Source organism: Candoia aspera, chromosome 1 (genome assembly GCF_035149785.1).
Source record: "Candoia aspera isolate rCanAsp1 chromosome 1, rCanAsp1.hap2, whole genome shotgun sequence".
Taxonomy (NCBI): domain Eukaryota; kingdom Metazoa; phylum Chordata; class Lepidosauria; order Squamata; family Boidae; genus Candoia; species Candoia aspera.
Genome location: NC_086153.1, coordinates 314,087,373 through 314,101,232, shown reverse-complemented (window position 1 = coordinate 314,101,232; position 13,860 = coordinate 314,087,373). Strand labels below are relative to the sequence as shown.

Sequence of the window (13,860 nt, the reverse complement as noted above, 5' to 3'; positions counted from 1 at the left end):
ACATAATGACTGCTACACAATCAACTTTCATTCAGTGCTTGAAGCTTAATTCTCTTATTTTTCAAACCCATTTACAAATATCAACATATCACAAACTACTGGAGAAGCTATCCTTGAACCCTTCATTGCATAAAGAAGACAGTGCTCCTTTCCTTCCAGTGCTCTATATCAAACACAGTGAAATAGCCCAGGATTCATCTCTTAGCCAATTGAGAAATATTGAATTTAGCACGCTATGCTATGTTAACTTTCAAGTGAGTCAACATTTTTCTCCAAACATACCAACATATTTTTTGCATATCCAAAGGCTTTTGAAGTCAAGACATAGGACAGGAAATATGAAGAGAAACTAAAGTTAAACGTAATATTCTAATATTCATTTTTTTCAGAGGAAAATGTATACAGAGTCTGGCTTAAAGCAAGCATAGGTTGAGAAACCAGCAATGTACGGGGAAGGGTAAGTAGCACAGATAAAAGGTGACAAACTCCCCTTGTAAGAATCCTAAGTAAAGAATTCTAGATAAATTTACATAATCCTAGGTAAATAAGAATTGTAGATTTCATATCACTATTCTATTTCAAAACATCTAAGTCTGCCAAGTATTCATAGAAAGGACTGGTGATTTCACAAACTACCTCCTCGTTAGCAACTGGATACAGTTTTATTTTCTGGAGATCTAGAATAAAATCAGCAAACTAAGAACAGAGAAACAAATTTGGTAACTAATATATTCAGAGGAAAATACAGAAATAACCCTGCTTTTTGAACAAAAATTATAACCCACCTTTTCACAAAAGCTTTCCCCTACAGATGTTCCAGCATCCTTTTTCATTAAGAAATAGGCATGGTAAAAGCAAGAAAAGAGAAAAATAAATAAAAATAAACTTGTCAAAAGGGGCAATTTAATTTTATTAAAGGGATACTTGTATTTTACTTTCAATTTAAACATATTTCAAGAATTTACAATAAGGATACATTAGCAACAAGTCAAAGAGGACAATATTCATTAACAGGCACAATAAATTACTGGCTATTCTACAGAAATATTAAGAGATCAAAGGCTAGACACTTATGGTTCTATACCTGCTGAAGGAAGAAAAAATACTTTATCACAGAATGGGCAGAAAACATAACTGTATTGTATTTTTATAGCAATTAATATATATAAATGCTCACCCATCTTTACAAATTTACAGCAGTTATAAAAAAAACACCCATCATTAATTGCTGGACAGAAAAAAATCCACATATTCACACTATGACATATTAGCCTAAACACACCAGGCCTTCTTCTTGAGGACACATGCCATTCTCCAAATAGTGTATGCCATTCTCACAATGCTTCATTGGAAGCCTTTGGAAAGCTTCTGAGGGCTTCCAAAGCATTGCAAGAATGGCACACATGATTTGGAGAACAGCGCATGCAGCCTCAGGAAGAAGGCCTAGTGTGGCCAGCAGTTGACTTGCATAGGGCCAGGCTGGGCACGCCTCGTCAGCAGAGGAAGGAAGACGGAGGTCAGCTGGGTGCGGCAGGGCCTATGGGGCACAGGACAGTGGGGGTGGCTGGGGCTTTGCACTGTGGTGCTGGGGTGGCTGGCCACAGCATGGGGATTGAGGTGGCACTCCTTGGTGGGGATGGGGGTGCTGGAGCTAAAGTAGAGGCCATGGGGTGGTGGCAGAGACTGCTGAAGACACTGGGCCTCTACTTCAGCCCCAGTGCCACCGAGGAGCGTCACTGTGCAGGGCAGCCAAAAGAGCAGAGATGTGGGGGAGATAGGCAAGGTGAAGAGGAAGCAGTCCCTTATCTTACTGAGACTTGAGGCTGGGAGGGACCAAGCCAGGAATGGCCTGGATCAGGGTGAGTCCTTGCCTAATGACCAGTGGGATTCAGTTAACGATGGCAATGGAGACTGCTGGGATTGCCGTTGCTAAGTGATGCAGTCATGTGACGTTGCACTTTATGACTGGATCGCTTAGCGATGGCAATCTCAATTACCATCATAACCCAAGAACTGTAAATTAAAATGAAGAGGGAAACTTCTTTGCAAAAGAACTGTAAGATTAACACCAAGTTTGCAGTTATCTGCATCAGCTCTCACTGCTCCCTTTAAACCAAATGCTGACCAATTTTTACCAGTTTCTCAAGCTGCTATTTAGAACTTACTACTATTTAGAATAGCATATAATCACTCACTGCACTAGTTATCTTAAAAGTGCAACTGTATACAATCTACTTAAAAGTAAATCTCAGAGAGTCCAATAGGGTTCCCCCCCTATATTTCTGAATCTTTTAAAGAACTTGCAGCATCACAAGTACTGTGGAGTCCCTGGTGCTCTCTGAGCTTGGTTGTTTGCCTGCAGACATTTCATTACCCAACTAGGTAACATCAGCAGTGCTAGTGCAAACCTCACCCCCACCCCCACTTGCAGGGCAAGCTACTGTATATAAACAGGGAGCAAACCCCAAACTCACTAGCACTGATGTTACCTAGTTGGGTAACGAAACGTCTGCAAGCAAACAACCAAGCTCAGAGAGCACCAAGGACTCCACAGTTGAACCCTGAGCTACAGATATTCTCTTCTATTGTAATCACAAATATTGAAAAGGTAACTAAAACTGATTTAGATATTTTTCCTTAGCTATACTATATATAAAGAAAAGCTATTTATTATATCCAGGAAGATAATAATCACTCAGTGATGTCTGTTAGCGACACCAAGTAACTTTGAACACAAAGGAAAACCTGGCCCAATTTATTCCATCACTTTACCACTCTCCTACTCTGACCTTTGGTCATCAAAAATGTTTTTAAAAATTTGGATAATTCCTGGTTTTATTATATAGATTTTAAAAAGAAAATGAATCTATCTGAATATGCAGCAGTTTCTAATCTATTTTCCTCCTAAATACTGAAATTAAGTGACAGAACACATTTTTCATAAATACAATGATGACTCATGAAAATTTATCTATTTTTTTATTATTCCAGTTCTGAATCATAAAAGAAAACCTGTAAGAAATATGTGATGAACCAATTTTCCTGGATGACAGATCCTTTTTATAACAAACTAAGGAATGTAGCACGAAGTTTTCTAAATTCCTATTTACAACATGAAGTTTGAATGATGATTTCTATTTCTACCCACAGTTTAACACATTTTCCCAATATTCATCAGCAACCTTTATCTGTTACCAGTCTTCTCACAGTAGAAGTAGTCCTCGCTTAACAACTACAATTGGGACCAGAATTTTGGTTGCTAAGTGAAGCGATCATTAAGTGAATCCAACCCAATTTTACAACCTTTTTTGCAGTGGTTGCTAAGCGAATTACCACGGGTGTTAAGAGAACCACATGGTCATTAAGTGAATCATGTGGTTCATCACTGATTCTGCTTGCCAGAAGCCAACTGAGAAGGTTGAAAATGGTGATCAAGTGACCACAGGATGCTGCAACAGTCATAAATGCAAACCAGTTGCCATGCGCCCAAATCATGATCACATGACCATGAGGACGCTGCGATGGTTCTAAGTGTGAGGACTGGTCATAAAGTCAGTTTTTTCAGCACCACTGTAAGTCTGAACCATCACTAAACGAATGGTTGTTAAACGAGGACCACCTGTATCCTTTCGAAAGCATTTCTTGTCTTTAAAACGGAGGCAGGCAAACATTCAGTGGCCAGATGCCACACTTTTTAAAATTACTAGATTTCTACAACACTCCTCATGTATGCAGGCCCTGCACCATAACAACAATAGTAACATAAAAAATGGCAGAACTCTCAAGCACTCCTATAGGATCTCATCATTGAAATCTCGGGAAATTTTGGTAATTTTTATTTTCAGTTTTACATACTTGGATGACTGCACCATCTCACAAAATGACACAAGTGCTTGAAAAGGATGCCAGCCACTGTTCCAAATGAGAATATTACTAAACACTGGCACACTGCTCGACAGCATGCCAATTTCACAATCTTATTTTTCCAATTAAAAACAACAACAAATGAGACTTGGTAGATGCCAAGAATTGTGTCCATGGGTATACTTGTACCCAAGGGCACCATATTTCCCATGATGTGTATACTTGGAAGCAAAGTGTAGCACTGGATTTATCACAAAATAAAGAATGAGTTAGTTAGGAACTAAGTGGATCACCTATACAAAATAAATTAAACTAAAACAAATGAGCTATTTTGCATGGAAGAACATTCCAGCTTCATTTTTACTTTGAGAACAAAATTGCTGTTTGTTTCACAATCTGATACACTATCCCAATCATGCCAAGCTTGTTCACTGATCAAAGTAAGTTCTTACTGTCATCAGCACTGAAATGTAACTATAGCAGCTTAAGAGTAAGACATAGGCAAGCCTGATTCATCAATAAAATTGTCAACCTAGGCCAATTCTTATACAGCTATTGTTAGCAATTATGTATGAAACCAGAAAAACATCCAACAGGGAAAGATCTGGGATTTGTGTTAGGAAATCCCTCTTTAGATTTTAATCTCATTATGCAATAAAAAGCTATTTTAAGAAATCAATTTTTGCCCCAAAAGTTCCCTAGAGATATGTTAAGTTGGGAATTCAGGAATGTAAAGGTCAACTGTCAGGCCTAAAGAGATATATGATGGAATTCCATTATTTAACTGCTTTAAAAAAAAACCCAAAACACTGATAACAAAATGCTGTGAAACCTGCATATTGCAATATTCATATTGTATAATGTGAGTACAGCTGTTAAGTATTTTAAGATGATAAATATCTTATTCTTGTTTTTCATTCTCACAACAACTACATTCACACTTATGTAAGAGTAATTCCCATCTCTAATAAACTCAGTGGAAATTACTTCCGAGTAAAAAGTCATTAACACTGCATTGTGAAAATAAATGATACATGATTATATATTATTGAATTGGTTGTGATTGTTGCTTTTGTACGCATAGAGTAGCCTTGATTGAAGCAGTTTATAAATTCATAAATGAAGATGCATGAGCAAATACACTGGATTCACATTCCATAGCAATGTCCTAACCCTACTGCTAAATATGTTGCTATATAAATGGTTCATTTAAAACAAGTCACTTAGCACAGGCAGTTTGATTTACGAACTAATAGTACAACATAATTCACTATGAAGCCCATAGACTACTGAGAAAGAGTACACTGCAAATGTACCATACTGGAATACTGCACAAACACATTAAAAAAGTGATACTGGTAAATCACTTGAGATTTATCCACTTTAAGTACAGTAACTGATCTATGGCAAATTTTATGGGGCCATAGCAAACTCTGATTTTTTCTTTTATTTTACACAACAAATGGATCTTTTAATCATTAAGATCTGTAGTTACTTCACAGTCCCTAGAAAAATGTAATTCAAATGCACGCCTTATTAGAATAATGCTTTCCAAGTTACCATAACCCAACTTTACCCAACCTGCAGTTCCCTAGATGTCTTCGACTACAACTCTGCTTATGTTCAACCAGCACAGCTATTAGCCGTGCTAAGTAGGCTTGATAGCAGTTGCAGTGTAATACATCTGGAAATATCAGACTAGGTAAAGCAGGCCCAAGCCACTGCAATAATATAGTCCTGAAGAAACTCAGTAACATAAACTAAAGGAAATTTGTGCCTTCAACTCCTGGCAACTATCTGTAGTTTTCTTGGCAACATTTTTGGAAGTGGTTTGCCAGTTACTTCTACCTAAGAGTGTGTGACTGGCTCAAAGTCACCCAGCTGGCTTTATGCCTAAGGAAGGAATAGAACTCAGTTTCTTGGTTTCTAGCCTGATGCCCTAACCACACCAAGCTGGCTCTCAACCTAAACTAAATTAGATTTATTTTAGGAACAGTGCAAAGACAATGGGGCATATGGACGCATGTTTTGCTAACTAAAATAACGTTGCCTAATGAAGAAAACTCAATTTGCTTCACATAATATTCTTATTTCCATGCACTCCAATAAAACGAAACTTTGATTTAATGGACCATTTGTGTAGAGAGGTTCCATCTTTCTCAAGTGCCCATTAAATATTAAAGTATGTTGTCATAATGATGCAAATAACAACATTTAAATAAATTTAATTGAGGTTCGGCATTTTTAAGAATGCCTTGTCTGGACTACTTTGGATACAACAGTCATGTCCAATATTTCATGAGGATGTCTGGTTGGAAATGTTGCCAGTAGCATCCAAAGTGCTTTAAACTGGGAGAGGGGTTGTCCATTAAATTAAAGGTTCTCTATAAATTTCCCCCCCTAAGTTTGACAGCTGTGGCTTGGAAGGAAAGTATCAAATGTGAAAGCCACAGAGAGAACTGTTCTACACCCCAACGGTGGATGTTGCAAGTAGAAAAAAATATTGCAAATATGAATGAGCATATTCTGTGTTGTTAGAATATGAATGAGCATTACATTAGAGTACTACATATAGAATCTCACAATCACAGCCAAATTCACTTATGTTATCATTTTAGTCCTGACATGATATGCAAACCTACTCATTATAGCTTGTTATTTCTGAATCAGACTACAAAGGCTTGTTCAACAAAACACAAATAAAAATCCTGTACTCAAAAGTATGTGTGAATGAAACCAGAAACAGATACTCAAGAGCTTAGGTTTTTAAGTATAGTGAAATAATTCCAGAAAGTCAGGTGAAAAATTACAGATTCAGAATGAGCCATCTGATTTCAGAATTCCAAAACCTGACATCGTTTTTCGAAATTATTATTATGGCCTGCAGTTTTAGCAAGAAAAAATGATTTGCTGCACTAACATATACAATTTCACTTTAAAAATTACTTACCAGTATCCCACTACAAGCAGAAGCAAGAACAATGCTCATTCAGCATTTTTCTAGAAACCAGAATGAAACTGTAATAAGCATTATCTTTTCTAGTAGATGCTGCTGAATACTATCTTGGAAAATGCCACACTGGCTCCACTGCATACCTTCTGTACCATCAGAAATGACTAACTTTTAAATAACAAAGTACTGAATCCATAACAATTTGATAAGGTGCTCTTCATTTTAAATTTATTTCACCTAAAACTTCCCCACCAATTATCACATTTGCAATGAGGAAGCATTTCAACATGAAGAATTTTTTAAAAGCCAATTGAAATACAATTGAAATTACAGATATACATTCTGAAATTTAAAATCCGTTCAGAAGAATTATGTATTCTATTTCTGTTTGATCAAAGACAGGCTATAATGGTACTAACCAGATTCATACAACAAGCCAGTTTTGCTTATTGCTTAGTATGCAGGCTATAACAAAATTACAGATAAAATGATCAGAAGCAAAGAAGCACAGAAACTTTGCCCCCAATTTGCTAACCCCTATGTTTGTTCTCAAGGTACACACATACTTCAGACTGACAATAAATACTCAATTATGTTCTTTTTGACTAACAATTATACATTCATTAGCTATTTAGGAATTCAAATAGTCTGGAACTTGAATAATCATATTGGAGTAGAGCATAAGGTCAGTCTTCACACATGCATTAAGTGATTGATGTAGACAACACTAATATATATAAAATGGTGTAAAGAAAGTATAGATGAATAATTCTACTAAATTATCAGACTGACAATGAATTACAGAAATATCCAATTCTGAAGAGTTTTATCTAAAATGAAACTTTGAGAGTTTGAGCTGAAGTCAAAATGTTCTATAGCTGAATTACTGCATTTAACTTTTGCTGAATACAATTCTGCAGGTTGTTTCAAGAGCTAAAGTAAACAAAGAAGTTTTATCAACAATGAATAAATACAAAACCTTGATAATGCAATAATTGTTCTAAGTGTATTTTCCTCTTCTGTATCTAAACTTGTATCAGTCACATTCAATTAATAACACTGGATTAATAAGCTGAATCCATTACAAAACATTCAGCTATATTTATCTTAACTGCATTCAAAATTCTAATGGAACTTAACATTTTCCTTTCTTGGAAGCTAACAAGCTTCCAGTTTACTATTAACTTGCAATCAAACCAAATGCAGAAAAGAAGCATTTATTTCTTATGTCTTAAGACCTCTATCTATTAATATGTTTCTTCTACAGTACATGATTTCTTTGATAATCTATTTAAAGTGACAGACCAAGACAAATGCTTGTGTTCAACACAGTCTGCTTTTCATTTTAAACTTCCACAAAACACAGACATCTTTATCTAAGCTGTTTGGCACTGTTAAAAATATCACACATTTTACCTAAAACAGAACAGAATAGTGTTTTTTTCAATATATATGAAATTAGCAAATAAACTATTCAAGGATGGATAATTCCTCTTCAACTACTACCCAAAAAGGGGAGCTTAACTCTCTTATTACCCAAGTGAATATCAGCATCAAACTTAAATGGTTACTTAAAGGAAATACAAATTAGATATGAAAAATATCTATTTAGGTAATAGTGTTCATTATTGGTCAGAACAAATGGCCCATTCTTACTCAGAGTATGTTTATTCATGATCCCTTTTTTAGTAATTAATATATTTTACATCTAAAAGTGTATGTTCATTTCTCAATTTTCCACTGTATTCTGAAAACATGTATTTTTAAGAGTGAGAGATGAGAGAAAAAGCAGGATTCCAAAAACAATAGAAAAGGAAGGTTATTACAGGCAGGCCTCATAAGAGCTTTCTTACTGTTGACATTTTGCAACAAACAACCTGTAAAAACAACCATTATCAAATTTTCAGATTCCATAAAACAAATGTTACTGCAGCAGAGAATTCCCCAAGTAGTAGCAAACTATATTTTAAATGAACGTTAACTATTTCTCTGTATGGTATCAGTATTATCACAATTGCTTACACTGATTGTTTTCATTGAAAATAGCAAAGGAAAATATATATTTTTCAATAACCTAAGGATCTGCATTATCACATACACTCTGTATGACAGAGGTTAAACGATTATTAATGATATCCAGTGACTATGAAACTATACATTACACCAATGAAGAATCCTTAAGTGCACTCACATTTTCAGTGTCCCGTTCATTCACCGTGGGCAATGGAGTTCTAGTGGACATTTTCATTCACTTAAGCTGAAGCACCGTTTCCAATGGCAAAATCCAGCTATGTATTATATAAAAAAAATTCCTAACACCTCCCTCCCTCTGAATACATATATATATTTACAAAAAAATGCGATTTTACAGCATGATAGCGGTTATCAAGTGCCACCATCAAGAAAAAGGGAGTGTGGGGAGAGAAATTTGAGTTATTTCCTCCACCACCGCCACCCCTCAGTCTCATCTATATTCCAGTCTGATAATGGAGCATCGTATCCCCCTGGGAATCTTCAGGAATCATCCTATAGACAGATTACGGTCCTTAGAAGGTGGGGATGTCAGATTAGAGAAGATTCTCATGGAGCACCGAAAGAAAAATGGGCCAAAAATTGTCCGGGACCGTAAGAGGAAGAGAAAGCGGGGAACGGACTAGAAACTCGCGAGCGGGAGAGATGGAGCGGCAGGCGAGAGTGCAGGGCGCTGCAGCAATACAGCCCAAGTAGCAAGCTGCTGAGGAAGTGGGTAAGCAACAGTAGCTTTCCGCGCATCCACTGTCGGCTGCGAAAGCAGCAAGGAGCCACGGGCCGAGACCCTCAGCGTTTCTATCGCTACGCGGATCGCTTCACCGGGCCTCGGCTCCCATGGTTTAATTGCACCCCCTCCTCTTCCTTCTCCAGCAGAATTCCCAACTCCTTCGCCGCCTACCCCTACCCCAAAGGGGCCGGCTCAGGCCCAAGGAGAAAGACTCTTCCGCCACAGCCTGGAAGCTCGCTGAGTGGAACAGAAGAGAACCCTCTGCCCGCACTCCGACCCAAACGTGTTCCCTTTGCTCCCTCAACTAGCAGCAGCAGCAGCAGCAGCAGCAGCTCCGCTGCTCCCGGATGATCCAAGATGGCCGCCCGGCTTCCTTTGCTCCTACATGAACCGGAAGAGACCACCCCTTGCACGGGGACAGGCGGCGGGGAGGGGGAGGCCGAGTGCGCAAGCGCAGGCGTGCGTGGTTCGCCTCTTGTTGCTAAGGTGTTTTGGCCGGGTGGGGAGGAGGTTGGAGGATAGCTTTCTACATTGAGGGAGGAAGAAAGCGATCGTGCTCCTCTTTTGGCAGCCTGAGGTGTCCGCAGTCACCAACACAATTTATGCTCCCCTTAAGGTTTCGATCACTTTTATAACCGAACTTGGGCGTATCCAGAGAAGTGGCTCTGCGAATGCTTAGCAAATCGAATGTGAAAAAATTAGCCATGCTAAGCATGCATATGAGAATATTCAGGAGAGATTTAAAGGTACCGCAATTCTAGTATCTGAAAAGATTATCTGTATAAGAACAAACTTGGTCTTCGCTGCTCGAAAGGGCAGCCCGGTACCCGTGAGTGGGAAAAGCACATTTTTTTCCTAAGCAGTGAGTGAGAACAGCAGCTTTTGTTTCCTAACAAATCGCTGTCAGAAATACAGCAGCGGATTCAACTTCATTGGAATTATTTAAATTGACGTTTTATTTATTTATTTATTTTTCAAATTTTGCCATTGCCCATCTCCCCCCAGAAGAGGGACTCCGGGGGTGGGTTTACAATAGAACCAACAAAATTAAAACAAGTTAGAAACATTCATCATACATAATATATAAAATAAATACAACATATAAAATAAAAATCCAGATGGCAATAAAGCATTGTATGTATGTGAGGGGCACTCTAAGGCGCCAGCCATCCCCAGGAATAACTACTCCCCTCCCCTCCCCAAGCAGGGTGGCAGAGCCAGGTCTTCAACGTTTTCTGGAAGGTCAGGAGAGAGGCGGCTTGCGTCATCTCCATAGGCAGAATGTTCCAAAGGGTGGGAGCCACTGCAGAGAAGGCCCGCCTCCTGGACCCTGCCAGATGGAATTCTTTTACAGATGGGGTCTGTAACATGCCCTCTGCATGATCAGGTGGAACAGGTTGATGTAATGGGGATGAGACGGTCCCTCAGGTAACCTGGCCACATGCCATGGAGGGCTTTAAAGGTGATAACCAACACCTTGAATTGGACCTGGAAGCAAACTGGTGCCCAGTGCAGCTCACGTAGCAAAGGTGTTCCACGTGCTGATCTTGGGGCACCAAGAATTGCCCACACAGCTGCATTCTGTACCAGCTGTAGCTTCTGGATACTCTTCAAGGGTAGCCCTATGTAGAGAGCATTGCAATAGTCAATATGGGAGATGACCAGGGCATGAGTGACTGGAGGGCTTCCTGATCCAGAAAAGGGCATAACTGGCGCACAAGAAGTTGCGCAAAGGCCCTCCTGGCCACGACTGCCACCTGCTCTTTGAGCAGGAGTTGTGAGTCCAGGAGGACCCCCAGATTCCGCACTGGGTCTGGGACAGTGCAACCCCATCCAGAACTAAAGATGACAATTTCCCGGATACAGAGGAGCCATTAACCCACAGCCACTCCATCTTACCAGGGTTCAGTTGAAGCCTGTTGTTCCCCATCCAGACCCCCACAGCCTCCAGGAAGGGCCACAACTAGGTTCTGTGTCACCCGGGGCAAACATGGATTATGTGCCCATTTTGGCCCCCCCCAGCGCGGTGCCCAGGGCACATGCCCTGCTTGCCCCCCCCCCAGTTGCGGCCCTGCCTTAAGGCAACAAGAGAGGGCAGTCACAACATCACTTACCCCACCCAGGACAGAGATATATAATTGGGTACCATCAGCATAAGGGACGCGGTGGCGCTGCGGGTTAAACCGCTGAGCTGTCAATCGGAAGGTCGGCGGTTCGAAACCGCGCGGCGGGGTGAGCTCCCGTTGCTCGTCCCAGCTCCTGCTCACCAAGCAGTTCGAAAACATGCAAATGTGAGTAGATGAATTGGTACCGCTTCGGCAGGAAGGTAACGGCGTTCCGAGTCGTCATGCTGGCCACATGACCCGGAAGTGTCCTATGGACAACGCCGGCTCCAAGGCTTAGAAACGGAGATGAGCACCGCCCCCTAGAGTCGGATTCGACTGGACTTTACGTCAAGGGAAACCTTTACCTTTACCTTTTACCATCAGCATATTGATGATACCACATCCCATGGTGATGGATTATCTCACCCAGTGGTTTCATGTAGATGTTGAAGAGGAGCAAGCACCTAACCCTGCGGCACCCCCCAATAGAGGGGTCAAGGGTCAGATATCTCCTATCACCACCGATTGGGATCAGCCCTGTAGGAAGGAAATGAACCAGCGCAGAACCATGCCACCCACCCCCAACTCCCTGAGCCGCCCCAGAAGGATACTATGGTGGATGGTATCGAAAGCCATTGGACAACTATTTCTCTTAAGAGGCAGCTGTCTGCAATCAGCAATATAGACTGTTCAGGGAGCAAGCCCTTAGAAGAGGCTCTGTCTCTTCGGGAGCATGTATTTTCAAATAAAACACAAATTGCCCATTCTTCAACAGAACATACATAGAATCAGAAAATAGTCTATATCTTGTGGCCCTAAAACAGCAAAGAAAAATTATTCTAGTGATATATTATGGTGAGAACTGTTGAGGACTTCCGGAACCTACCAAAGGAGATAGCAGATGTGTTTTTCTCAGTTGTAGAAATAAACTCATTCACTTCCTATTGTAAAAGTATTTTGCATATTGTATGAAGTGCTTCGCCAGCTCTGAGAAATTCAGTGCAATTTACCAGGAGTGCTTGAAATCATGACAATTTATTGGGAGGAAAATTAAAGTAGACTCACAATAGCCTATAAATATATAAAGTATACTCTGAACTTAACTCTGATATTTTCATGTAAAGGTGGATTCTGATGACTCCTAGGATAGTTCCATACAAGACCTCTGCCACTTTGAAAGCTACTTCAGTTCAATCCTATTTTAACTGTTTCAATAGCTGACCTGATTTGTTTCTGACACAATTGCAGAGTATTTGAAACTGCAGTTATATGAAGCTTTTCTTTAAAATGCAGTAGCTCTCTGGAGCTTCTGGAATGGTCTGTCTCCCCTTTCCCAGAAAATCAATTGTGCTTCCCAGCTCCTTGGCTTAATTGGTCTTTCGAGGAAAAATACAGCATGACACCCTGAGCATGAAAGAAACTATCCCACCTATGAAAAGGAAGTCTGAGGTCAAACCACAAGAAGGCAATGACAAATCACTTCTATATCTTTGCCATGAATGTTATATAAAAGTGGCTGTAACTTTTGGTTTGCGTTTGGATGCCAGATGATGAGACATATCTACCAATAGGAAAGCAGTCTTCTAAGTGCTGGGAGAGAGTACAGAACTCCACAAATTGATCGGGAGGCAATAAAATATACTGAACCACAAAGAAATCTGGTAACTCAGGATATCAATATTGAAAGAGTAGTTGTTTTCTTTACAAGGACACATAATAGGAACATGGAATATGAGAAGCATAAGCTAAGGAAGAGTGGGACGCGGTGGCGCTGCGGGTTAAACCGCTGAGCTGTCGATCGGAAGGTCGGCGGTTCGAAACCGCGCGGCAGGGTGAGCTCCCGTTGCTCGTCCCAGCTTCTGCACACCAAGCAGTTCGAAAACATGCAAATGTGAGTAGATTAATTGGTACCGCTTCGGCGGGAAGGTAACGGCGTTCCGTGAGTCATGCTGGCCACATGACCCGGAAGTGTCCTATGGACAACGCCGGCTCCAAGGCTTTGAAACGGAGATGAGCACCGCCCCCTAGAGTCGGACACGACTGGACTTTACGTCAAGGGAAACCTTTACCTTTACCTTTAAGCTAAGGAAACATTAAAGTCAAAGCAAAAGCAAAGCATGCTAAAATGGTTAATTTAGGAAGAAATAATTTAGGTAAACTGAAACAGGACACTTTAACTT

The 13,860-nt window shown here is 40.1% G+C and overlaps 1 protein-coding gene across 4 annotated transcripts in view; it reads right to left on the bottom strand.

The window, feature by feature from the left end:
* The window catches only part of MARK3 (microtubule affinity regulating kinase 3), a 73,863-nt gene extending 63,924 nt beyond the window's left edge, over positions 1–9,939 (bottom strand). For all 4 annotated transcript variants that reach the window (XM_063290395.1, XM_063290397.1, XM_063290396.1 and 1 more), the window contains exon 1: positions 9,009–9,939. In XM_063290395.1, coding sequence (XP_063146465.1) covers positions 9,009–9,065 — 57 coding nt within the window. In that variant the 5' untranslated portion in view covers positions 9,066–9,939. The remainder of the gene's footprint in view (positions 1–9,008) is intronic.
* Between the last annotated feature and the right edge of the window lie 3,921 nt (positions 9,940–13,860).